A 26,443-nucleotide genomic window follows, 5' to 3' on the forward strand; every position below is an offset into this window, starting at 1 on the left:
CTCTTTGAGTAAACTTACCATGAAAGTCTGCAATCCAGGGTGACCTGACATAAATTCTTTTTCGTTGCTGAATGGCAAATGCTAATACTGCAAAATGGTAATTTGTGTTTCAGGAACTTTGTTACAGAAAGAGTATGATTAAAAAAACAAAAACAAAATGCTTGTGACTAAGATAGATAAATTAATGTGTATTGAAATTAAAATACAGTAACACACACGCAGTGCACAGCTTTTCACCTCTAGGTGTCACTGACAGCCACTTGTAAATTATCTCCACTCAAACGTCTTCTGTCTGGGACTTCAAAAGGTCAGGAACAATCCTTTTAGTCTACTGATAGAAGCAAAATAGTACCAAGACCATGTCTGTCTCACTGTCCATTCGTAGATCTTTACTTCTACCTCATGTCTTTGCAGCCTATTTATCTTTGTACCAGACTTGGTCATAGTCTGACAATTGACTACTATTGACTGCACAGTTTGCAATTTGCGATTCACATCTCAAATGAAGACATATAAAACGTTTTGTTCAGAAAATGCAGCTTCTTATTAACTGAAATATTTATTTCCCTGCTTTAGAGCTGCTATGAATGCTATGCTATGAAGCTTTTCCCCCTTTGCGCTCCTTTGTGGGTGCAGTAAAGACTAATCTGACTGGATCTCTGCTAAAGTGGGATTAATGGCAACCATACTGTTGAAACTACAGCAATCACTACATACTGTTTAATTCATACCACAAAAAAAGAACATAATCCAAAAGCCAGTATGGCTATTTTAATTTTATTTGGCTTGAAAAAGACAATGGTTTTCTAAATGATGAAGCACCCTGATTCCAGTATACTTCATTGTGTATTTAGCAGTGCTGCACATTATATATGCAGGGAAGAAATTACCTCTGCTGTTAGATGGAGAGACATACATGCTGCATGAGATATTTTTCATTGGCACAAATGGCTGCTGCTGCTACTTAGCAATTCTATCTGGTGTCTCCCCGTCTGGCTCGCATCAGCAGTCACATCCTTCCTGGTGTGGAGACAGGAACATTTCCTTGGCCACTGTGCTTGGCTTGGTCCAAACAAGAGGGTGCAGAAGGCCATTCGGCACACTTAAATGCTTACTCAGTGGCAATGCTCTCATGCAGAAGCTCAGCTTTCACCAGAAATGTAATAATCCTCAGAGGGGATGACTGCTTCAAATAGTTTGGGGAGTGCACGGCAAAGGGTCCTCTTGGTGTGAGACGCTGTTAAAACTGCTGTAGGTAGGCATAATAAAATGTGTTGCTATTCAGTGAAATCCGCCTGTGCCTGAGGGATCTTTCTTGTGTGTTCCAAGTAATTTAACAAAAGGTCAGAAGGTGGGAGCAGCTCAAATTTGTGATTAGGCTGAGATTTTGAGAGTGTCTTGACTCTGCGGCAGCAATCTGGTAAAGTCATACCATGTCAAATTGATTGCAATACGTTTTTTTGTTGTTTTTTTTTACACATCTACACATATACGTGTGTGTCTGTCTGTATGTACGCGCATGTGAATCATAATATCTGGATAGAGCTGTACATAGTGGGTTTACATAAGCAACTTCATGCCATCACAATTACTGGGATCAATCTGCTGTAGTCTTAGTAAAATGCTTTGATGTGCCCCACGTTTAATGAAACTCTAACCCGTCTGTTAGTCACAACTTTGGTACTTTAATTCAGTTTCACGTCAAATAAATTAACAAAGTGGAGCAAGTAGTAGCAGTCTCAATCCAACAGTGCATTTAACCATGTTAACGACTAAAGCAGAAGTCAGTCAGAATTGGACAAGAAGCAATTTCACGGCCACACCGAAAAGCTGCCTTGCTGTGGGGCAGCAACCCTGGAGCAGACATGCCTTTTAACAACACCCTGGAAAGTCTTTACAAGACACAGGTGGGCAGTCACTTTCACCACATTACATTTGGGCCTTAATTTCCTGTGGTGTAGCTCCCGACAGAGCCACGCAGGTCCCACTCTTTGCTGGTTTACTTTTAAGACTTCCTCTCTTCACTTTATCTTACAGACCTGCAACAGTTTGTTGATCAAAAACACATTGCGCTGCATAATTCAAGTGGAGTTACTTTTTTTGTGGCACTTGTAGAACGTTTATTGGTCAAAGGCCACATGCTACAGCCAAAACACTGTCAAACACTCAGAAAATGCTCAGATGGAACTGCTTGCTGAGGTTTTTTTTTTTTTGCGCAATTATGACATAATATTGTAATTAGATAATGGTAGCGGAAACTTAAGTCCAAGTGAAATGACTCATAAATGGAACTGATTGTGGACTTAGAGATGCAATGTATCAATTCAGACCACCTCACAGTCACTCACTCACTCTTCCTTACATTTTCATGTCTCATAACGCTGTGAGGCTCTGTCCACCTGTTAAAACAAAAGCAGAAAATCAGGATGATGTATCACGGTAGACTGATAACATTAACGTCTGCTGCATTATGGAGGCCCTAGTAGACAATGATGTCACCATCGCTGGCATCGGTTTTAATGAAAACCCCCGAAGAAGAAATCGCGGCACGGCAATTGTCAGACGATCTGAGGCAAGTATTACTTCATTCGGGCTTCGCGCACGAATAATAAACACAGCCTTTTAAACTTTAATTCAATATCGCTAGTGTGAAACAGAGAAAGTGCCCATTAGGCTCATTATTATGGAGCGGGGTTGCAGTCATTGGGCTTGGGCAATTAGTAGTGGCATAAGTCACCGTTCAAACATGCATGAATGAGAAATTACAACAGTGTGGGGTGCAATTACCTCCCCCAAATCAGTGCGTGTCAGATGACATTATCTCGCAGGCTGAGAGCCATTACTGAGCTGAGGGCCTGCAGCCCCAAAAGAGCGAGGGCAGCTCTACTACTGTGGGGGGAACAGACCATTTGGTCCCTGCCTGCGACATGAGGACATCTCTCTGGAGACAAAGGGCCTCAAATGTTCCAAACCTATGAGGCACGAAGCACAACAGGGTTCATTTGTGTTCAACCATCAATTTCCATTACAGTGAAGATTTCTTTTTATGTAGGCTCTGCTGAAATTGGACGGCGCGGAACAAAAAGCATCAGTTGTTGGAACGGCACCGGACGATAATTTAGATCAAACTTGCGAAGGGATAAAAATGCCTTTGTGCTGTAACCGGCATGTAGGGCAGGTGGCCATCGGCAATGTGTATTATGTAATTGTGTTTTTTTTTTGGTCGCTTCAACAACATCTGGGGAAGGGAGGAAGTCTTGAAAAAAAATCTATTTCCTTTGATGGTGTTATGTGGCATTTTGGGGTTGTGCTTCAGGCTCCAGCAGCTGAGGGCAGGGCTGCACAGAAAAGTGACCAAAGCCTCCCTGTAGAATATCCGAAGCCACTTTGCTTATTTTTCCAGGTTATTATCAGAGGAGAGGGTCAATTTTGAGCTGAACTTGCGTTCGGTGGACCTGTGTCATATAGTCTCCCAGAGAGTAATAATAAAGCTTGATTACTAAACACATGCCTGACTGAGATAACGGGAAAATCAATACGTCATCACTTTAAAGTTATGCAAGTGACCCGAGCAAAAGCTCGCACGTCAGGCTTTGAGGATAATTGGTTTGTCATCAAGGGCACGGAAAGCTGTTTCGTGCGCCGCATGGGTCTGCAGATATTTGCTACTTCTGATCCAAGTCACAAAATGTGCTAAATGGATTTTGTAGGATGAATCGTGAGCTGGAAGAAAGATTAATGTGACATCCGATCGGGGAAGACACTCAAGACAATCTGGGGGGAGGGCAGAGGGGGGGGGGGTCTCGCGTGTGACTGTTGCAGCTGCATCTGTGAAGAGAGAAAGTGGATAATGGGAGCCCTGACTCATCTCTGTCATTGATTAGTCAGGCGAGACCCCCTGAATCAAAGTGCCCACTGGCCCCTGCACCTCTTGGTGCCTGTCTGACAGGTCTATTCACTTCAGGGTGGCAGCTTTTGTCTATTTTTAGTGACGTGATGACGTAGACTGGAGAGGTGGCTACTTATACATGATGCAGACTACGTTACTTACATGATGCAGCAGCAAATAGGAGCAACGAGTTGTAAATCAAAATCAGGGAGAGCGTCAGGAGAGCATCTTGTATCCTGCTGAGTATGCCAACAGTAACCCCCCCCCCCTTCCTCGGAAAACATGATCGGCATTTCTCCTCTGTAACGAACTTCCTACTTATCTACAACGATAAGTTAGTTTTCGTCATTTGTGGTATTTCGGATGTCTGTGAAGCAAAAAAAAAAAAAAAAAAAAAAGGGTACTGGAGCGCTGTGACAGTGTTGAAAATAATTCTACGGAAGTTTGTCCCGCCCTCCCTCATAAAAAAACGAGGACGGCTGTGCGACTCCAGCCTGCCCACTCCGAGTCCGGGGCAAAACTTTACGCACAAGTTTCCTTGAGGGGAAAGCAGCAGTGAAAGGGGCGAGACGCCAGGTAGGAAATATATCTGTTTATTGTTGTTATTATTTATTATTATTATTTTATTTTACATTAGCATGACATTTTTTTTTAAGGTTACAAATGAAAGCAAAAAAAGTGAGTTCATTCAACCGGGGATTTCGCATTCTATCTTCCTTTTTCAGAAACTTGATTTACAGGAGTGCTGCCGTTTAAGTTGTTACTTCAAACGACTTCAATGAAAGAATTCCGTTTTCTGGCGACTTCTTCTTCCGCGGGGCATTAACAGAATAAATAAAAAATAATTTGCGAATAAAGCAAAAGTCAGGATAATTCTGGAAAACGGTTGATTTTTTTTTTTTTTTTTTTTTTTTTTGCGTCTGTAAATAGTAAAAGAGGGGAAAAAAATGACACGGGGTGAGCGCACGTGCCTTTGCAGCCGTTGGTTTGACAGCTTTCGGCCGCTTTCAAACAAGCAAACACGCAACCTCCAAGTCGATTAATTAACAGCGAGCCGTGTCAAATTCGGCAATGGTATTTCGGCGTGTTGGTTGCCAGGTTGTGGAATTAGTCCCGAGGATGTGGCTCTGCACGTGTGTTTGCGCGCGAGGCAGAGCGCTCGCAGCAGGATAAAGGTTAGAGGTTTTTTTTTTCTTTTTTCTTTTTCTTCTTCTTTTTTGTTGTTTAGAGAAATGATGCAAACCAAATATTCCCTGTTTGAGATCGGACGTTGGCCCGGCGGCTGCACAAACACCCGAGTGTTTTTCATTCACAGACAACAACTCTGTTGAGGTCGGTAAAAAAGCTGCAACCAGATGAGGTCCAGATTCTGTTTTTCTCTTATCAACAGGTGGCCTTTATCCTGTGTTACAATTTACCTTTCACTGACGGGAATGTTGTACACAAACACACCGGCTTGGAATTCGTGAGGTTTGGGGGGGCAGAGTGTAGCAGGTCTGGTAAAATGATTGAATAACCGGCAGCGCACAAAGAGATCATTGATTCTCAAAAGGGAGCTGCAGTGCTTTATTGTGTTCAGAGGCTCAGTCAGGAGGGCAGCGCTACAGATGTTGTGATTATTTCTGAGGGCGCCTTTGACTTTGAAGGGCATTTGGTGTAATATGCATTAGCTCTGAATGAAAGACTAAAAAGGCGCAGAAGGGTGAGAAAGGTTAGACCCCCCCCCCCCCCCACAACCCCACATTGCACAGACAGTTGGGCTAATGCGCCTAAAAGGACCAATTATGGGATATTTTCTGTGAAGATCAAGCTCAGTTTTTCATGTCTTGTATGTAAGTTGCTGTTCTCCACTTCCTAGCACATAATGGACATATGCTTGCGCACACTATCTGTAGTGTTCTGTGGCTGCTCCTCTTTTCAGTGAAAGTGTGTTTCCAAGGACACTTTGTTGGGGATCATTGTGGGCCACCACACAAGGACACAGGGAATATACACAGACATTTAAAAGAAAAAAAAAAAAAAAGACGTTCCCACATTTTTGGAGCTTTTCAGTATAATTTTTTTGCTCCCGTTGAGCATGAGTGGCACATATGGGAGCTACCAGGAAGAACAGGAAGTGCCAAAATAGAAAACACCTGTTTTAATATGCTTTGTGATCTGAAGGCACGTCAGTCCCCCTCAAGATCATCCCTGTCACATCCTGAAGCTGACCTTCTTTCGTTGCTCCAGAAATAACACCCACTTCCTGATGCTCTATCATTTTCTGCTACTTTATTTGTCGTGTTTGATTTTTATAGAAGTTCCTGGACTTTCTAAAGTACCATTTGTCTGGGCCCCACAGGCAATATAAGCAAAAATAGTGCGTGTGTGTGTCACTTTTTTTCCCTAAAGTGACACATTTTACCAGACCCCTTTTTTCTCCTCAGTCAAACTGTGGCTCCTGTCCCCTGTGGTGCCAAAGAGTAGGCATGGAAAAAATGTGCTTCTGGCAGGTGCTCAGATTGAAGCAGACAGACAAAAAGTAGCAGGGCAGTGATTGTTTGGTGACCGTTTGATTGTCTTTCTACTTTTACAGGCGAAAGGAGCATCTCATCTGGAAGACAACCCAGCCTAAAGAGACCCATTCACCACAGAGTGTCTCATTCTTATTTAAAATGGACCTTAAGGGGGCAACTTTGTTTTGGCTGTGGACGCTTCTGAGCGCCGATGTGTGTCTGAGCCAGAAAGACTGCACCGGTGTGGATTGTCCCGATTTGCAGAACTGCATCGAGACAGTCTTGGAGAGCGGCGCCTGCTGTCCCACCTGCGTCCAAAGAGGCTGTACCTGTGAGGGATACCAGTACTATGACTGCGTCCAAGCAGGTTTCCAGAAGGGGAAAGTTCCACAGGGGGAATCTTACTTTGTGGATTTTGGGAGCACTGAATGCTCCTGTCCACAGGGAGGGGGAAAGATCAGCTGCCAATTTATTCCCTGTCCCAATCTTCCCCCCAACTGCATTGATGTCTTGCAGCTGGCAGACGGATGTCCCAAATGTGGCCGCGTTGGCTGCACTCACGGCAGCAAGAAATACGAGGCGGGACACTCCTTTCAAACGGAGCGGTGCCAGGTTTGCCACTGTCCGAACGAGGGTGGAAGGTTAACGTGTTCCCCCATCCCCGGCTGTGACCTCCGTAGCCGCAGTAAACCCACAAGGGTCACAACAACTGAGAAAAACCAACCCTCGAGAGCATCAGAGGCTCGCTCTGAAAACCGTCAAACAACTCCCAGGGAGTCGCTTCCCAAGCTGGCACGGGGAAACACTCTTCCACTGTATAAGCAGGACCCACCCAGTTCTGGCACAGAGAAATATGACCATACATCAGCTTGGCCAACATCCTCCGCTCTCCAAGATGTGGCCCAACCGCTGGAATCTACTACGTTACCACCAGCTCACCCGGAGTCGAGCTCCATTTCCCTGGGCTCAAGTGACGAGCGGAGACATGAGCTTAGACACGCGCAGGAACTCCCCGATCCACAGGGCGGCCGAGGGGAGGCTGAGGTCGCGCGAAACACGAGTCCGACCGCCGCAGACGCCCCGGCTGAGGCGGCGACCCCGCTGGCAACCACACAGAGCGCGACCACAGAGAACCACAGGCCGCGACAGGAGACCAGTGAGCGCCCCATTAGACACGACAGTGACAGTGGGCGAGTATCGCAGGACTCCTTGAAAACATCCACAGAGAGTGCCACCCATCAAAAACCAAGTCAAGGCAGTCGCAGGAGGAGCCAAGCAAGCTCACGCTCTGTCAGTCATAAGGAACAAGAGAAGGCATCTATGGAGTCGAGTCAATATCCCAAGGTGCAGTTCGGTCCCACCAGCAGAGCTCCAGTCAGGATGAGGGAGGATGGAGATCAGCCCAAGAGGCAACCTCAAACACTCTACAACTACCAGAGCCAGGGAGCAGAGGGAGAAGCAGAAGGTAGGCGTGCATGTTCTTCTTAACAATTAGAGAGAGGAAGAAATTGCCTCGCTTTTGATGAATCCACCATCTGCGTCACCCGACGTGGCACCGCAAAGACTTATAGCCCGGTAATGACAATGTTAGCTTGTTGCTTTTATAGAAGACATATTCCTTTTCCTCCTCTCACATCCTGTCTGCAGAGGAGGAATTCATAATCACTCTATTCAGGCTGGCAGCAGTCCAGGAAAAACAATCGTCTATGGAAATGCCGTGTTCCCCGGGTAGCATTTATCTACCTTTACTCAGAGCACCAAGCCATACTTAATGTTTTTCTTTTTTGTGCATTGCAGTTGAGAGAATGCTTTATTTTTCTCGAGAGGAGCATTTGTGAAAAGCCACTAATGCTAAGCCCGGTGAATGTTTACGCTATTTGGTGTCTAATGAATCCGATAAATCCTGTGAGCCGATTTCAGTTCTTCTTGTGACCGAAAAAGCTCAGCGCACTGGAACTTTGGACACATGCAATTTACAATTAGTAAATGATTAAAAAAAAAATCCTTGTGAATTTGGACCGTGTACTGCTTACGCAATAAAATGAAACCCAACAAGTACTGGTGACATGAGGTCATTTAAAAGTAGTGGATGCTTCTTTTATGAATATCATGTAAATCTGATATGCTGTTGTTTGATTCAATCACACTATGCTTGGGGAATTACATTTTTGTAATACTTGAACTATCAATGACTACGCTAACCGCTAACTGCAGGCACTCCCCCATAGGAGGCTAATATCTAGCCACTGTCAAAAGGTTTTGCAAGGCACCACTGTCTGCTTATTTTGGGTGTTCTATAAGAGCTTCCTTTTCTCCCGGTGCCACTTGCATTTTGTGTCATTTCAACTTGCCTGCTTTCAAGTACGTGAAAATTCTTTTTATTTATTTATTTAATTTATTCATTAGCGTGAGCTTTGATTGTCAGCGTGTGTTTTTCACTCCAAAGAAAATAGAAAATGCAGTGATCATAAGGAGGCCAACAAAAGGGGTTCAAACACAGTGGAAAACACCGCACACTCAAAATCCATGTACGAAATGGCACAGTAATTAAAATGATTGAGGGATTCATGAATAATCGGAGCCAACGCACTTTTCTAAGTGGCACTGACTCTTGAATCAACTTCCTGCCAAGGAAATTAGATCATAATTTCCTTTTTAGTTCATGACTTTATGGTACAGTGTAGTTTGTCTCCTCTTAATGAACACAGCCAACTAAATAATGAATGACCTAAATGTATTAGCCTCGTCATTTCGCTCACAGAATCAGCCCAGTGAGTGGATTACTCATGAAGTAGGTTTAAGATCTTGAGCAGGACACAGGCTGGAGGACTGTGGTTAACCCGCTTTACAGCACTGTGATGTTTGTTGAGGCCTGTCAGGACTGTCCTGTCTTTCAGCACCTGGCCTCCAGGTATGTATAACATATGTTGCATCCACTGACTTTGCCGCTCATTTGCTCTGGCTGTAAATGACAAGAAGCCAGCAACCTGTTATATACTGTGGAATTCTACTGTTGGCCGCTGTTTTTCTTTGCTTCTTCAATACCCAGATTTGTTAAGTCGATAAGTGGGAATCGTGTGACCTTTTGTGGCTACGCCAAAATAGAGACATAAAGATTTTCACTTTGACAGATGTCATCCACACTGTTTTCCACACCGTTTCTAAGTGCATTAGGATAGAAACCATGCTTCCAGCGTGAGTTATGGCCTCACGGCAGAGTGTCTGAATTGGAAAACAGAAATTTTCTCATTCTTTTTTCCTTCCCTCTTCTGGCACGAGGAGCTCCAGCTGACTGGCCGGCCACTTCATTCGTCGGTGGGTGATGCCTCTGTTGGACTTCACTGTTGAAGGTTATTTGATTAGGCATTGATTTTAGGAGGGCCGAGATGGAATAGAGCAGGAAAACCCTGCTGATAAGGGGCGTGACTAATCCCTCTTATTGCTGATAATAAAAAGGACGAGGGGGAGAGTGTGAACAAAAAAAAAACCCCAGCTTTGACGGCACCAGCATCGACTACCTTTGCAGCTGCACTCGGCCGAAGATAAATGTTGTGGGGGTTTTTTTCACCTTCAAGTCAATAATTCTTGTTCATTTGGCCTGTCTCTTCTCAAGCAGACACTGCGAGCGCCTGTGGGGGAGGGGACTGTTTATACTTTCTGTTGCTGGGCGGGAGCGAGTGTAGGATTTCAGTGGTCGTACCTGCGAGCAGCATAATGCCCATATGATGAATGAGACCACTGTTGTGGCCTGATTGCCAGACGCTGTGCCCACAACTCCCTCACGAGTCGCCATGATTGCACATCTCCCACGAGGCCGCGGGATCCCCTGTGTTCTCTCCAGCCGCCTCATTTCAATTCCACCTCAAACTCCACTTTGCCGTTAGTAACTTTCTCCCTGACTTTCCCCGAGCAAACCATCCATCCGCCGCGCATGCTAGCGGACGGGAAGACATAACATGGAAATTCTCTTGAGGGGATGAGGAACAACAGCGAGACTCGCACAACACGCTGCATGTAACAGGAGCTGAGCAGTTTAGTTTCCTCGGTGGAAAATATTGCAAATTTCAGAGCTCATTTCATTTTCATTCCCACTGTTCCACCACTGTGAAGATCAATTTGAGAAGGATCGCTCACTCTGCACTATCTGGGGTTACGACTAGGTCAGCTCTGTGGAATTCTGGAGAATCTCCCATCCACAACGTGTCCGTTTGGAAAAAAAAAAAAACTGTATGAGTCACATGTCACACCTGCATAGAAATCTTTATTCCAAGAAATACTTTTCAAAAGGATATTTAACTAAGAGAGAGGGTTAATGTACTGTTTGTGCATTTCCCTCATATGAAAAGGGCAACAGACACCCACCTGTGCATATCCAGTGTCTGATTTACAGCACCCGCCATCTCCTCCATAACCTCAGCAAATGTTCAAAAAGGAGAAGCTTGACATTTGTTTTGTAACGCCCACCACACGTCATCATATCCAGCAAAGAAAATTGTTGTGTCTGATGAGACTTTATGTAATGTATTAATTACATAATATTATCCCTCCAGCGTTATAATTGTCCTATTAGTTCCAAAAATGAGGATTTACTTCTCTGTCCAGAACTGATCAAATTTCCCGGTAATGTGGTTCGCGAACCCCCACATTGGAATGTCTAAGGAGTAATCAATCAATGAGGTCCACATTAAGACTACAAGAGTATTTGATCAAAGTCACACAGTGGAAAACAATTAAGTTAGCATGCACGAAAGAATGTGTGTGTGTGTGTGTGTGTGTGTGTGTGTGTGTGTGAGAGGCAGAGAGAGAGAGAGAGAGTGTGTGTGTGTGTGTGTGTGTGTGTGTGTGTGTATACATACAGGTACAAATGTGTAAAGGACATGTGTCCTTTTGGGAAAGCCATAAATCTCAATAACCCAGTACACCCTAAATTACAAGTCCAGACATCGTGCTTGTTATTGTTCCAGTCAGGATCTTTTGCCCTCTTGACTTGGATGAGCTGCTTTAGCCTTGATTAAGACTACAAAAGGTTGGATCGCATTACCGCTGGAGAGGAATCTCAGGGAGATTAAGGCATAAATTGCCAATAATTCAATCCCGAATTGGCCGCTTTGGGGTGAACTGGCGACACGGTCCTCCCTGTTATGTCACAGCCAGCTGTTCCTGGCCAATGATTATGCTGTGTGTTTCAAAATACACTATCTCTGCGAGGCCTCGTGGTGTAGGTGAGGAGACAGACATGATGTCACCCCTCCCCAATGCCCCCTCCCGCACAGACCCGAACACACGAAAACATGGACATTCCTTTGAGCCTCCGGCCTCAATCATCTGACATGTCCAACCACGTGAAGTTGTATGTCATGGGCACTCAGCCTGTGCTGTTTACGTTGCTGGTTCTTTTCTCGCCGGCCCACCTGTATTGTAAATCACTGCCAGGTCCACAAAAGGCTCAATAATGACACACAGCCTTTGATTAGTGGCGGAGCACAGCTTTATGCAAGCCTTCAGACATGTCGAGAGCTGCCCGTTTTGACCGTCATTGTTATTATTTTTATTTCTTTTGCTCCATATTTTTCAGAGGGTGTGACATCACCCCTTTTGGATTTGGACAAGAGCGAAAAGCATCTGGTGTTGATACTAGACGGACGGCCAGACGTAATGACAGGCCTGGAAAAGAGAGATGCGCCTCCTTAGCCACCTTTCAAGTGTATATTTGTGTAAGCATAATAAATCAGCTCTGCTAATTATTGCACAGCTGAAAGGAAGAAGTTGCCACGCCGACTTAATTAGAAGGTCTGCCAGAGAGAGAGACAGGAAGAGACCTGGTTAGACATTGCCTGGCTGAGATTGTTATCACTGCATTCATCCCGACTTGTCACGGTGGTGAAACGCAGCCTCGCTGCAAAAGCCAGCGCACCCGCAAAAAAAACCTTTGTAAACACGGCGGCAAACGCTGCGTGTTTCAACTCTGCGCATAGCAAGTGTGTGTAAGGTCTGAGACTGGTCCCACCTGGAGAAAATGAATAGGGGGCACAAGAAGGAAGACAAATAATTATGTTTTAATATACATTCGCTCAGGTTCAAAGGCATGTGTGCAACTGCCGGGCTGCCGCGGATGCTGTGATTATGTATTAAAACCATTGTGCCTTTGATGGTTTGGATTGGGTCGACGTTCACCTTTAAATTATGCACAATGCAGCTGCCAGTCTTCTAAGTAATCGCGACAAATCCACTAGAACAGAGATGAGTCCTGGGGAGTTTTTCAAGGTCTCATATTTTGCCTATTTTTTGTTATTTTTTTCCCTTGACTCCAGTGGAGCAAGTTTGTATAATTAATTTTTTAAAAATAAACAAGAACTTGAAAACTGCTGAGCCCTCTGTTCATAGCCTTCCATAAAAACATGGTCCTTTTTTTTTTTTTTTTTGCTGAAACTGATGCTTTTGTTGGACCTTCTAGGGATAAAATATAGGGAGCTGTGAGATGGTGGTCAATAACCCGGGAGACGTTTCAGTGAACTATAAGAGCCCCCTGTGACATCACAAAGGGCCAATTCCACAATTATGTGTTTTAGTTTACACCCTCTGAAAAGTTGGAGCAAAAATGAGCAAAGGATGGAGTTTTCTGATTTCTGGTGTGTTTACAGACTGGGAAAAGCTTCATATTTATGTTCGAAAAGAATTCTCACGAAGAACTGTTGCATAATGTGAGACTTAAAAGGTATCTTCGTTATCAGCAGCTCAGTTCACAGAACAGCCTCACTGACTCAGTGTTGTTTAGTTAGGAAATGGGCAACCGCCTAAAATACATTCACACAGCTATGACACTGCGTTCCTTGAAAAGAAGTCATTAAAATGAAATCAACATTGCCTGTCCCCTTTTGCACCTCCGCAGCGCTCACTTGTTTCAGCTGAAATGCACAGAAAAATACGGCACAGCCTGCCACTATTATGTCCAATTTTGTTGTTGCCGAGTTCTTGAGTTTGTAACAATGTATTCTGGCATTGCGCATGTTGAGATTTAATAAGCGGACGCGTACAAAGCGAAAAAGGCAATGTTGTGCAGCAAACATTTTGCACACAAAATGAAGAATTTTGTCCGTTAACACCTACTCTGAGAAAAAAATCTCTCCTAACCGCTGTGCGACAGTCAGGGAATGCATGAGTGTCATGAGTTGTTCCTTCTACGGTAATCAGCAACCGCAAATCAAAGCTGGAATGCAGCGGTGTGTTATTGAAGGCACAACAAAACTCCCCTGTTCCCAGCCTGCTGATCTTTTTCCTGACCCACTTTGAAAGGCGGCGCTGATTCTCTCCTCATCATTTCTGTTTTAGCCCTGATTAGTCTAAGTATTAGGGAAAGGTTTCCTTGCCAGAGCGATTTATTTGACCTGAGGAGAGTGAAGGGAGTTGAGGATGAGAAACATTTTGTACTTGCTGCTATTTTCAGCCTTCAGAGGCGGAGGGGGGGGGGGGGGGGGGCGGACAAAAGTTCAACAAAGAAATCGGGTTCCAAATCAAACCTCCTGCGTCACTCACGTAATCCTGCGATGGCAAATGTTAGGCTGACCTCTGCCAGCTGAACCATTATGTGTGATTCCTGCAAAGCACTGGCTGCACTCAGCGGTTTCATCTCGATTCAGTGTCGGCCAAGGAGCTGGTGCTGTCCTGCTGTGAGACGGGGGAGAAATGGGCCGCGGCTTACGGTGGCTGCAACGACATGGAGCCGCCCACCAGAGACAGGCACTCCATCTGCTGGTAAGGCCATTATTTGAACACCCGTTCATGTCATCTTTTCCTGTACACTGGAAAGCGCACTGATAAACTGACACATCTCATGTATTCTCAATGTCTTAATTGGGGCTTCAAAGATTAAACATAAAAAAAATAAATAAATAAATCATGTCTGGCACTGCACCTTGGTTTTGAAACAGAAAACAGTCTTCAGGTGCTTCTGCTTTCTAACAGCAAATAACTTTATTTTTTTTGGGCACGGAGCATCAGTTTCGTCCGTCTTTGCGACTCAGTCGGAGGACAAGCCAGCCCACTTGTTGTTGCTGCAGCGCCACGGTTGCAGTCCAAGCAATCTTCCTCCCTCAGCTCTTTGTGCTATTCTGTGCCAGGACCGCCCAGCGACAGTGCTGCCTTGGCTCCCAGGCAGCGAGCCGGTGTCTGGCTGGAATAAATGCAGCCAAGGCGGGAGATGTGTGTCAGGAGAATGCCAGCGATAAATGTGGGATCGATTCCTTTAAAGTAAGTACTTGTGACCAGACTCTTTGCCGAAAAGGGCAAACGCAGTTCATGGCACTTCATCATCACATTTGGCCTTAATGACAACTGTGATTTTAGAAAAAAATAACACAAGAGGATCCTGTTAGCTGATAAATACATTCTTCAGACCAGACTTTAAACACTATCAGATTGTGAAAACTGCATCCAGCGAAATTCTCTGCAAGTCCAATGTTGCTAAGATACCTAATTCAATTTAACCTGATCACAGACAGTCTCTCAAGCTTTGGGCCGTCTTTGAAGCAAAGTCAGATGTGTACAGTTCATTCCGCACCACTGTAATCGTTTGAAACGTAGCAGTGGCATACCATTGCGGCTGTTAATAGGTGGTCATGCCTTCTCTGACTTCTGTGACTGTCCAGAGTCCAACAGTCCAGCGTTTGCTGTCCAAACTCATGTTGGAAGTCGCCTACTCCTCTTCCCAGAAGCCGCCGAGCGGCGTGAGGTCATTGCGAACTCCTCACCGGGCTAAAAATGTATTTATCATCTTTCGACACCTTTTTTTTTCCCGCTGGACCTCTGCACATTAACCAATATTATTCTATGTAGAGCGACGGCGCACAAGAGAGCAGCGGTCATTACCTCAGTTTTATGTCTGCGCTCCTCCCGTGCATTTTAAGCGGTGATCTCGCTGGGAGCCGCAGGGAGTGAGAGGCTGCAGGCGATGGGGGCGAGTCGCTTCCAATTCACGGAATTGTAACTCAATTGTAACCCAGCCAAGCTGAGGATGAGGTGAACTTTGTGCCAGCATGCCAACAGCACCTCAGTGACAACAGTGAAGTCATACCACCTAAATGCCGCGACATTTCGATATCTTTTGGATTGGAACCAAGTTATTTTAAGTTCAGCACAAGAGTGAGGGAATAAATAAAAGTTTTCTCTTTGGGTTTTAATGCTATTTTTTTGCTATTAGCTATTGACTACCGTCGATACCGCGTCAACGTATCGACCAGCGTGATCAGACCACCGCTCACATTCTGTTCTCACTGACCGTCGCCTTTTCTCGCCGGATGGATCCTGAATGATAATGAGAACAACAACTGCCTAATGAGCCATGCTGGCCAAGTAAACACTTCCTGTGTCGATCTCCAGGACTGCTGTGACTGCTGCTCCCTGGGGCTGCAGCTCCGCCGTGAGGGGCACCGGTGCGAGGCCCACCATTACTTGGGCTTCCAGTGCAAACACGCTTTCATGAGCTGCTGCGTAGGGGAGGGCCACGGAGACGGGAGTAAAGACGAGTGGAGCTCACCTGTCAGAGAGAAGCCAGTTCTCGCCTCCACCCCGCCGCCTCAGAGAGGTAGGCTTGAACGTGTGCAGCAGAATTTTAAGTAATAAATTTATAACATAGGCCGCCAGGTTGAACGTTTTCTGAATCCCATGAATTTATCTCATGCATCCACCTTGAAATGAGCCCACACAAAGGGCTTGTGAAGTGTGTGCCCTTAAATAATGGATGGTTTTCTGTCACAGTCGAGAATACCATTCTTTTTTTTTTTACTTTCAGTTTAGCTGGGTTGCAATACATCGAAATCTCTTGCCAAAGTCGTTTGCGAATAACAATAAATAAAATGTTAGGATTAGGATTAGTTATTGGGAATAACAATAAAATCTTAAGTGCTGTTCTCTGTTCTTCTTTCTGTTCTTTGCTCTTTTTTTTTTTTTTCTTTGAATGTGAAAATGGCAACTAGTTCTAATAAATTCACCACAACTCTTACCTCCTGGCCAATCTTTGTTTCGCAGTGGCCAGTGTTATTCTTCTGGGGTTTTGAGTTTTGTCCAAACTAAAATGGAAGCTGATGAAAAATGCTTTCTGTTGGAACTTGGCAAGAGAGATTTGTCAGATTGCAATAGTCAAGTCTTCGTGGCCTAACTGAGTGAGACGCTGATTCATTTTCCGGTTCCTGTTATAAATGGATGTGTCAGTCTTTTCTTACTTGCTGTCATTTTACCAGAAAGGAATAAATTCATTATAATATGTTTGAATAAATAACTGAAAATTTTGAATTAGTGAATTAATACAAAAGTATCAAAACAGTTGTAAAAAGTGAAATGACAGGAATTGGGCTTAAACTCTCTCGATTTGCCGCAGTATCTGACAGCCCGTACCCCAAAGAGGCCTTCTCCATTGGTGAGGAACAGGACGGTGAGAATACAGTGGAGGGTCCTGAAAAGCTGGAGGACATGGACGAGTGCCGGATATACAAGGGCAACATCTGCCAGCACATATGTGTCAACACGCAGGGCTCCTTCCGCTGCGAGTGCTTCCCCGGCTACGTGCTGCAGGAGGACACCTTCACTTGCGCACAAGGTAACGAGGAGGACCACCAGCCTTGTTTACTCTCGTGGCGAGCAGACACCTTACGGCAGCTGGAAAGGGACTCTCTGTGCCATTTGCTCTTTGAAATCTGACTTACAGGCCACATTCCAGTCGAGAAGGACCCCCCCGGCCCCCATTTGTTGCAATTTGTCTGCGCGTTCACGGTGCATCATTTTCCTGGTTACTGTGACTTCCTTCCCGTCTGTGAGCGCTGATACAGCAGCCAAATAATAGTTATTTTTATCGCACGCTGACTTCCCCTTCCTGGATGGCGGCACTCAGCTAATCACATCTTTCGCCGCTTTCAAAAAAAGTTTTCCATCTTTTTTTTTTCTTCCCCACACTGTACATAAAAGTCGTTCAGGGCCCAAACGGGAGGTCTCTTTGAATCTCCGGCTTTCAAGCATCTTCGTGTAACACTGCGTGACGTCCCTGCAGAGTGCCAGACTTAAATCAGTGGCAGCTTTTTTATCGTCGGCGGCCTGTCTCGACAAGACATTAATACCAGGGCCCGCACCAAATTACAGTGAGCGATGAGGCCCGGGCAATAAAAAAGAAATGCGTTGTTTGTCTGCAGGCGGTGTGTTTTCCTGTCGCACCTTCTCACCGCTATGCCAACTTTCATCTCGATCCGCCGACCTCGCCCCTGGTGGGGACGCAGAGATTGGCTTCACGCCTCTCGACTGAGGGCTGTGGCTCGGCGGTGCGATGGAATTCTTGATTGCCGCTCTCCTTTGATGAGATTATTCATCTTTCTGCAGAGGCAGCGCACGAGGACAACAGGTTGAAGGAGAATGACAGAACAGCGGCGGAGCCCACCTCGCCTCCGCCTCCCCCGCCCCCCACCGAGCCCGCCGCCTCGCTCGACCTCTGCGAAGGTTGGAAATGAACATATCAAAGAGGGGGGAGGGGCTTCGCCAGCCTGCAGTGAGGGTGTTTATTAGCCCTGGTGTCTTAATCGCAGGCTGGAGTCGGCTTTCAGTGTGTCCATCCACCCGTTGCAAACTCTGCTGAAATGCAATTGTGCTGTAAATGTCAGGCCCAAGTGGTGAGATGGTATCAAAGGTTAGGTTTGTTTTTTGCCGGCGAGCTTTCAAAAGGGCTACACTGTAAGGGCATTGTTACATTTTGTTCCTCTGTTTGGTTTCCATGACACTGTTGGGAGTGGGAGGTGAGGTGGGGGGGACGCTGTTGGCCAAGAGAAAAAAAACAACCCAAAACATATTATCAAGAGGTCAGGGATCAACATGAAACGCTGACAAGCTCAGCAATACAGTAAATAGTCTTCATGTTTTCCAACCCCCTCAGCCATTCCCTACCCCCCCGGCCCGGGGAGATTGCATCTGTTTCACACTTGATAAGTGCCATATCTTTCGTTCGACCTCACCGCTTTCCTCTTGCACTTGCAGGAAACCATCCATGTCAGCAACAGTGCACCTCGGTAGGCGGAAGGCCCCAATGTTCCTGCTTCCCCGGATTCTCTCTCTTGGCTGACGGACACTCCTGCGAAGGTATGGAACCAAAAAAACTCCCTATCGCGTCGCCGGTGCACAGTAGAAAACATTTGTGACATTGCGCTGGTTCAGCTTGTCAGCCAGACGACCTTTGCGAGCCCCATCGAGCTGCTTGTGGCTGATTTGACGCGTTCTTGAATCCCGATCCGTGGAGGAGATACAGCCGTATGCCTCTGCGTCAAAGATATATGGGTATGAGTCGGCCCTTTCATGTTGTTCTTGAGCTCTAGCGGAGGGATCATCCTGGCTATCCATGCGTTATCCACTCTATCACAGCACACGGGTCCATACACAAGCCTTTTTGTTCTTCTCTGCGTGGTGGCGGACTGCTCCTTTTATCGGGAGGCTGATCAGCCAACTGCCCCGCATCTAATCCGTCACCCGGAGGATATAGTGGGATATGGTATCTCCCTGAGCTGAGCCATATCCAATAATATCTGTCTCCTGCTTGGTTGCTGTGGGTTTTGTAAGGTTTGTAGCCGCGACTCAAATCTCGAATTGCATTGGATTTTATACTCCGTGGTCTCACCTAGTGAGGTATATCCTCCGATCCGCCTTCTGAATAGGTACATCGGCACCTTTATCAGCAGCGGAGCGTTGGGCTTCCGGCTACGGTCAATGCCCTCGGAATCCCAGCAGGGATTGTGCGACCAGGTGTTTACAATGTGAGGAAAACACATTGTTCAGGCGCACAATCACTTCTCGCAGCCTTTCGAGAGCGGCGGCCGTTAAGAAGCCGGCAATCATGTCGTTTCACACGTGACCACGCAGTCGAGAGGTAATTTGCCGACGATACTGCACCAGAGGGATGCTTACGCGGCGGTGCTCACTTGCCGCTTGCCCGCAGCACCAACGGCTGCGGCCCCCTCCGTCTTTGCGGGTGGCCAACTTTGGGACGCAAAGGCGAGCGTCCCAGCGCGCCTCATTATTTCCATGCGCCATAAATTAGGCCACTGCGGAGGTTTCACTCGTAAAGCAGGGAAAGTAAAGCGAAGGACCTCCGTGATCACTCGTGGCCGTTGGAGTAACCGCCTCGCTCCTCTGCAGGTGGGTTCGTGTGCTTCCGGTAAAAGGCGGGGGCCGGCTAACTGGCAATAGAAGCCTGTAATGAAGTTACACAGCAGAATCCAGTTTGCCCGTGTTGCACTGCACAGCCAGGAGCAGAAGTCAGAGGGGTGATTAGAGCTCGGCTTCATGGCAGGGCGGGAGAAAAAGTAAGGGATTGCCATGCTTGTGTGTGATATGACAGACAATCTGAGCTTGCAGACCAATTTAATATGTGACATGTGCTTATGTTGACCGAAATGATGCACAGAAGGCTTGTTGTGCTGCCCCGTGAGTCTGTCTTTTGTTCGATTTAACCTAGACGAGTCTCTATTTGGCTGATTTGACCTCAATCAAAACTTCTCCTGACCTTTACACATGAACTGTCTTAAAATTTTGGGTCAAAAACTTTTTGAAGAGACTCCAGTCTCTCTCTCTCTCTCTCAAAAAAAAAGACACTGGAGCATCACAAGACTTGCTGACACATTAAGTGTGTACGCGCAATTAAAAATGTAATAAAAAAAAAAGCCCGTGAAAATTTCATGTTCATCACAGAGCCTCATTAACCCTTGTCAGCACCTTGAGGCAGGCGGCTTCTGGGAGGTCACGCCAATTCAACCCAACACACACACACACACACACACACACACACACACACACACACACACACACACACACACACACACACACTTCCGGCTGGCTTTTCTCCCTGCGTCAGAATCTCTCAACCCTCCTCAGCCAAACTTCTGTCAGGGACAAAGATGCTCTCTCGCTATCTGCTGTGTTGAGACCTCACCCTAAGCGGGGATAGACAGGGCAGCCTGCCAGAGCTGGCCCAGACCTCCATGCAGCAGCAGCAGCAGCAGCAGCAGCAGCAGCATCTGCGGCGCAATTCCACAACAGAAGGCGCTTTCTGCGTTTTGCAAAACAAGCACGCGCTTCACACTGAGTGCTCCCCTGAGGTTGTGATTCCCCTCAAGCTTCGGTTTATGCTGCAAAAAAGAAAAAAGGAAGAAAAAAACCCAGCGGGCCAGATGTGGAGATGACTGACAGGAGATAAATCCCCTGCAGGACAGGTGCAGGGGAATGAACGACAACAATCTACGCTCAAAAATTCTATTATGTGCGCCTTCTGCCGGATTAAATCAGCAAATATATTATGAAGCTGGCACAATATGGCCAGCCTGTTATTAATGACGGGGAAAGAGGCATTTCCTACCTTCGTGTTCTCTGCGAACTCTGTTTTCTTTCTTTCTTTCTTTTTTCTTCTTTCGAATACAGCGAGCTGTAGGATACGTTTTGCAGTCTCACCTTTAACCACACTGCCATCCAGTGGCGTAATGTGACATTGCGTGTATTTTTTTTTTCCAGATGTCAACGAGTGTGCGGAGCAGAGCCATGACTGTGGACCCGGCTTTGAGTGTGTGAATACACAGGGCTCGTTCAGATGCAACCCTAAACCCCAGTGTGCTGCGGGCTTTGAGAGGGATGCACATGGCAACTGTCTCGGTGAGAAAAGCAGTTTAATTTTCCTTTTGGCATGATTTAGTTACCTCTTCTTTTATGTCCCCCCCCTCCTCCACCGACCCCCACCAAGGGTAGAATTGCACTGCACATCCATCTGCTATTTTTAAATGTGCTAATGCAGCCTGGAAAATCTCTTTGTGGTGCATAATTCACAACGTTGTGAGTCATGCTCATTATTGTGGACGACACTTTTTTCGAAAATTCTTATCAGCTCTATCATACAAACCTGGACAAAACTGGTCCAACGCAGAATCTTCCACCTGCGGACATCCGCATAGCTTTTCTTTTCTTTTCTTTTCTTTTCTTTTTTTTTTTTGTTGAAGAGGCTCAGCTGGACCTCACACAGGTGGTTGAGCGCGGCTGCAGAGACAGAGAGGGGTTAAATGCCACACAGATAGGAGATCAGAGAGGTTGCTATAAGGGGCTGCACAGGGGTGGATAAAAGGCAATCCTCTGTCCTCCTCCAGTACAGACCGATGCTGTGGAATTAGCCCCCAGGGGCAGGAACTGGGGCATGTCTAGGCAGCCTGAGCCTGGGCTAAAGGAGCGTAAAGAAATGCTCTGAGAAATGGGAAAATTGAGAAAATGTCAGCCGCGCACCATGCAACAAAGTCATCCAGGGGGAACGCAACTGTGTGATGTGTGCTACCCTTTGATTTCAGATAGGAAGCTGCCCCCTGGTCTCGTATGCCCTCGATATGTACCTTTGGATATTCTCCCCCTCATCATCCTCTTCTTTGCTTCTATGTTTTTTATTCAACCCCCCCGCACCCCCCCCCCGTCGGCCTCTCTCCTCCTTGTGCGCTGGGACAGACATTGATGAATGTGGCTCCCAGAGGCAGCCCTGCAGCGCCACGTTCAACTGCGTCAACACGGTGGGATCCTACAGGTGCCAGAGGAAGATCATCTGCAGCCGCGGCTATCACGCCAGTCCAGACGGGTCCAGTTGCATCGGTGGGGATCGCCGCCACCGCCGCCTGCGGTTCTCGACAACGCCGCCGTCCCCGTCGTTTTTGACTCTTGTTTTCCGTCCGTGTGTCTCGCAGACGTGGACGAGTGTCAGGGCGGCCTGCGTCGATGTGGCGATGGCCAACTGTGCCACAACCTGCCTGGCTCCTATCGCTGCGAATGTCAGACAGGCTACCAGTATGACTCATTCAGGAGGATGTGTATAGGTATGTATGACGGCACATACGTGCTAATCCGTATCCGCCAAGTCTGAACTGGAACCCATCTCAATTCAGTTCGAATTCAAATAACTTGGTTTATCCGCTAGGAACCTGATTTGTGTAGGCATCAATACAAGAACAAACCACACAACAATGTTAAAGCGTCCACAGGGCAATCACAAGTGCCCCAGCCCATCGTCACACAGGGGCCCTCGCTGCGTCCCGGGCGCCTCTCATCACAGTGCACTTGCAGGTGCTCCTCCCGCATCACGTTCTCAGCAGAGGAGCCGAGCGTGATCGCACTCGCGCACTCGCACGCACCGGTGCAAAGACATAAAAAAAAAATAAACAAATAAATAAAAAATGCAATGACGCTCGCTTTTTTCTTTTTTTTTCTTTGCCCCCGCAGATGTAAACGAGTGCTGGCGCTACCCGGGCCGCCTGTGTGCCCAGACCTGCGAGAACACCCCGGGCTCCTACGAGTGCTCGTGCACCTCAGGTTTCCGCTTATCCAGCGATGGCAAGAACTGCGAAGGTGTGTGAGTGTTTGTTTGTTTTCTCCGGCTTGTTTTTTTTTCTCAAGAATATGTAGAAATGCCCTGCGTGCACTCTTGTGCTTCTCGCACAGCCCGACGCTCCAGCGGTGCTCCGGCTGGGGTGGCAGCGGGCCTGACGAGAGCGTCGCGAGCGGGTGCCGTGCCATGCCTCCGAGCGCATGCCAATAAAAAAAGAATAATTGGCTTCATAACATCAACTTGTTTATCTGTTATAATAAAAAAACACGGGGGGGAATTCTTTGATCGTGTTGTGACAATAATGAGCTGCGAACCTCTCGCCGCGCAGATGTCAACGAGTGCCTGTCCAGCCCGTGCCACCAAGAGTGTGCAAACATCTACGGTTCCTATCAGTGCTACTGCAGGCCGGGCTACCACCTCAGGCAGGACGGGCACACCTGCGACGGTTGGGAGTTTTTTTAATTTTTTTTTTTACATAACAACAATTAGTTCCAAATTGCCTTCAGGACGATTTAATGAACAGATTTGGACTTGATTTATTTTTCCCTCTCGCCGCCCCAGACATTGACGAGTGCTCCCGGAACATCGGCCATCTGTGCACCTACAAGTGCGTGAACGTTCCCGGCAGCTACCAGTGCGCTTGCCCTGAGCATGGATACACCATGTTGCCCAATGGACGCTCCTGCAGAGGTGAAAATAAAAAAGAAATGAAATGAAAAGCCTCATGTAAACCCACTTGCTGTAAATCAGTGGTTCTCCACATTTTTTTTTTTACTTGAAATGAAGTTGCGAACACAAATTTATTCCACAAAAATAGAAATGCGAGCCCGCTTTCCGTCATGTCTAGTTAATAAATGGTTAAGATTATTAAATTGAATTGTGTCCTGCAAAAGAAATGCCCAACATTTTCTCTGTAGAAGTATATGTTTTGAAAGGAAAACTGCCCAACCAAAGCAGCTCCACGACCCAAAAGTGGGTCCCAACCCAGCAGTTGAGAAACGCTGCTACAAATAGATGTCGTACCTCATCGGGTTATTGAATTGTCCACAGAGTCCAAAGTAAGAGTCATGCTCAGATAAACTCTTTTACTTAACAGCTTTTACAATTATTTTTTTTTTAAAAAGTGGTTTCGGTAGTCGCACAGGCTGTTCGATTTCGTTGGAGCCAAAAAATCTGGCGTTTCTTTTCTTGAAATTTCACTCGAGCAATTTTAACTCAAGTGTCTCGCCGTCGCCCCTGTAGAAGCTGCAAATGAACCCCCCGGCGGCGTTAACGTTGTGTTTCAGACATCGACGAGTGCACCACAGGATCCCACAACTGCTCCCTGGCCGAGACCTGCTACAACATCCAGGGGGGCCACCGCTGCCTCTCGCTCGACTGTCCGCCCAACTACCGCAAAGTGTCCGACACGTACGTATGAGGCACGCTATGCGTCTCCGCTCCCGTCGCTGCACACGCCGGGACTCACAAAAGCGATTAAAAAGGTGGAGGCGCATTGATTGCCAACTTGCAAATGTGCCTGTAGGTGTGAGAGCAAAGTGTTTGTTTGCCTCTCTGCCATAAACTGGCGACTCGTCCAGGCCGCCTTCGCCCCGAGACGGCTGGGATGGATTCCAGCAGCCTGCAGCAGCTGAGTGCAGCTGCAGTCATAGAAAAATGGATGGGTGGTTAAAGTGATTGAAATTCTTATTAATTATGATTTGGAATTTATTGCATGCGTACACCCCGTTCTGGTGGTTAACCCTTGTTTTTGTGTGTGTTACACACACTCAAAATGTGTGGTCCCCGCCCCCCCACCCCCGAGAGGATTGATATTGTGTCTGAAGTACCTTTATTTTAAACAGAATTTTTGTACAACTCTCCTCAGTCTATCAAACCAGACACTCTACGTATCCCTATTTTTAATCCTGCGCGCCAGTAAATTAACAAAAGCATTTATGTTCAATATGTTCAAAAGACCAAATGACTGGAACCACCTACCTGTGGCTATTTAGAGCGTCTCCATCACTAAACTGCTTTCATCAAACCCTGGTCATGAAACATCTGGCTCATGCTTTCAGTGACTCTGTCACCGTATCTCACTGAACATCTGCACAAGCTCTGGTTGCAACTTGTCTGAATGACTCTTGTCTGTCTGTATTGTCTTCTTACGTTATTGTATTGTTTTGTCTCCTGTCATTTTACTGTGTCTTGATGTTACCTGTGTCGGACCTCCTCGCAAACATGTTGCGACAACTCAAGGGGCTCGTCCTACAAATTAAACAACCTCAAGCAAAATTGGAGGTGAATAAAGTGAATAAAGTTGCCTTCACTTGTACCCCTCCTCCCCCACCGCCGTGCAGACGCTGCGAGCGGATGAGCTGCCCCAACTACCTGGACTGCCAGAACTCTCCGTTGAGGATCACCTACTACTACCTCAGCTTCCAGTCCAACATCGTCATCCCCGCCCAGATCTTCCGGATCGGACCCTCCCCCGCCTACTCGGGGGACAACGTCATCGTGACCATCACGCAGGGCAACGAGGAGAACTACTTCAGCACCCGGAAGCTCAACACGTACACGGGCGCCGTGTACCTGAACCGGCAGGTCGACGGTCAGAGGGATTTCTTCATCACCGCCGAGATGAAGCTGTGGAGGCAGGGAACGTTCACCACCTTCCAGGCCCGGATCTACGTCTTCATCACCGGCGGCTCCTTCTAAAGCTCTAAAGGGGGTTTGGATTGTGCCGCGGGCCGCTGTGGACCTTTGATCGGGCCTCACTGAGGACTTTTCATATGACTATTTAACGATGCCATTAAGTATACCACTGTTTGTCATTAAGTGTTTGAGGGCTTAACCGTCGCCGGGACACGTGGAAGTGTAAATGTGGCTGCAGAGGTGGAGGCGTTCAACGTGTCGCTTTCTGTTCCCAATGCAATTTACAGTCACAAAATGCCGGCATGTCAGACTGTCTGCTTAAATCACAAACGCAATATTCATTTTTAATTTTCTGGAATGAAACCCCCCCCCCCCGATATTTCACTTTTCCAAAACCTTTTCATTTGCGCTAGGATATTTATTGCTTCTGCTCAACTGAAATCTATTAGATGACGACGTGTAGGCCAGATGATGTCTGAGAACTAACGCAGAGTTACCGTGACAGTGCCTAACCCACTGCCTTTCACCTTTGACCCTTTGCTGCTGTTTCGGTTTTTGTCCTTGAAGTATTTTATATCACATAATTAAGTTTCTTTATTCTGTGTATTATTTTTTTTTTGTTGCCATATCGAACGCATTACGGATGGATGTATCATATTTTTATGCTCACGAGTTGCAAAGTATTTTAGTAAAATATGTGAAACAAACAAAAATCACAGTTGAGTATCAGCTATTTTTTTTTTTTCTATCACTCTTATCTTTTCCCCCCCTCCCCGTTTCCAGTAACCGTGCGAGGAACTGTGGTCTTGTGTCATTATCATTCCTCGGTGAGCCAAGTAGTCCTCGCTCGGCGCGCTTGTTTGATCATGCATCGGTTCTCAACACGCTGCAAACAGTGAGCGCGCGCGTCAAATTAATTTCTTAAAGTGTGCGATCGGTTCTTGTCACGGCAGGAGCGCTTTTAAATATTCAGGCCTGTTTTAGGCGCACACCCTCACACCCTGCCTTTGAGCTTCACTTGAGAGCACACACACACACACACACGCACACACA

The 26,443-nt window shown here is 46.6% G+C and overlaps 1 protein-coding gene across 1 annotated transcript; it reads left to right on the forward strand.

The window, feature by feature from the left end:
* The first annotated feature begins 4,335 nt into the window (after window positions 1-4,335).
* Window positions 4,336-26,106, forward strand: LOC142888552 (fibulin-2-like). The gene is made up of 16 exons (XM_076026969.1): window positions 4,336-4,465; window positions 6,465-7,849; window positions 14,022-14,136; window positions 14,502-14,631; window positions 15,760-15,964; window positions 16,757-16,975; window positions 17,746-17,862; window positions 18,394-18,495; window positions 20,914-21,051; window positions 21,883-22,023; window positions 22,116-22,244; window positions 22,648-22,773; window positions 23,082-23,198; window positions 23,315-23,443; window positions 24,040-24,163; window positions 25,096-26,106. The coding sequence occupies exons 2-16, from the start codon at window positions 6,544-6,546 to the stop codon at window positions 25,451-25,453; spliced, it is 3,456 nt and encodes a 1,151-aa protein (XP_075883084.1). The 5' UTR covers window positions 4,336-4,465; window positions 6,465-6,543; the 3' UTR covers window positions 25,454-26,106.
* Window positions 26,107-26,443: the final 337 nt, after the last annotated feature.

This window comes from Nelusetta ayraudi, unplaced genomic scaffold, assembly GCF_046127955.1.
Source record: "Nelusetta ayraudi isolate G7.1 ecotype Tasmania unplaced genomic scaffold, CSIRO-AGI_Nayr_v1 ptg000019l, whole genome shotgun sequence".
NCBI classification, from domain to species: domain Eukaryota; kingdom Metazoa; phylum Chordata; class Actinopteri; order Tetraodontiformes; family Monacanthidae; genus Nelusetta; species Nelusetta ayraudi.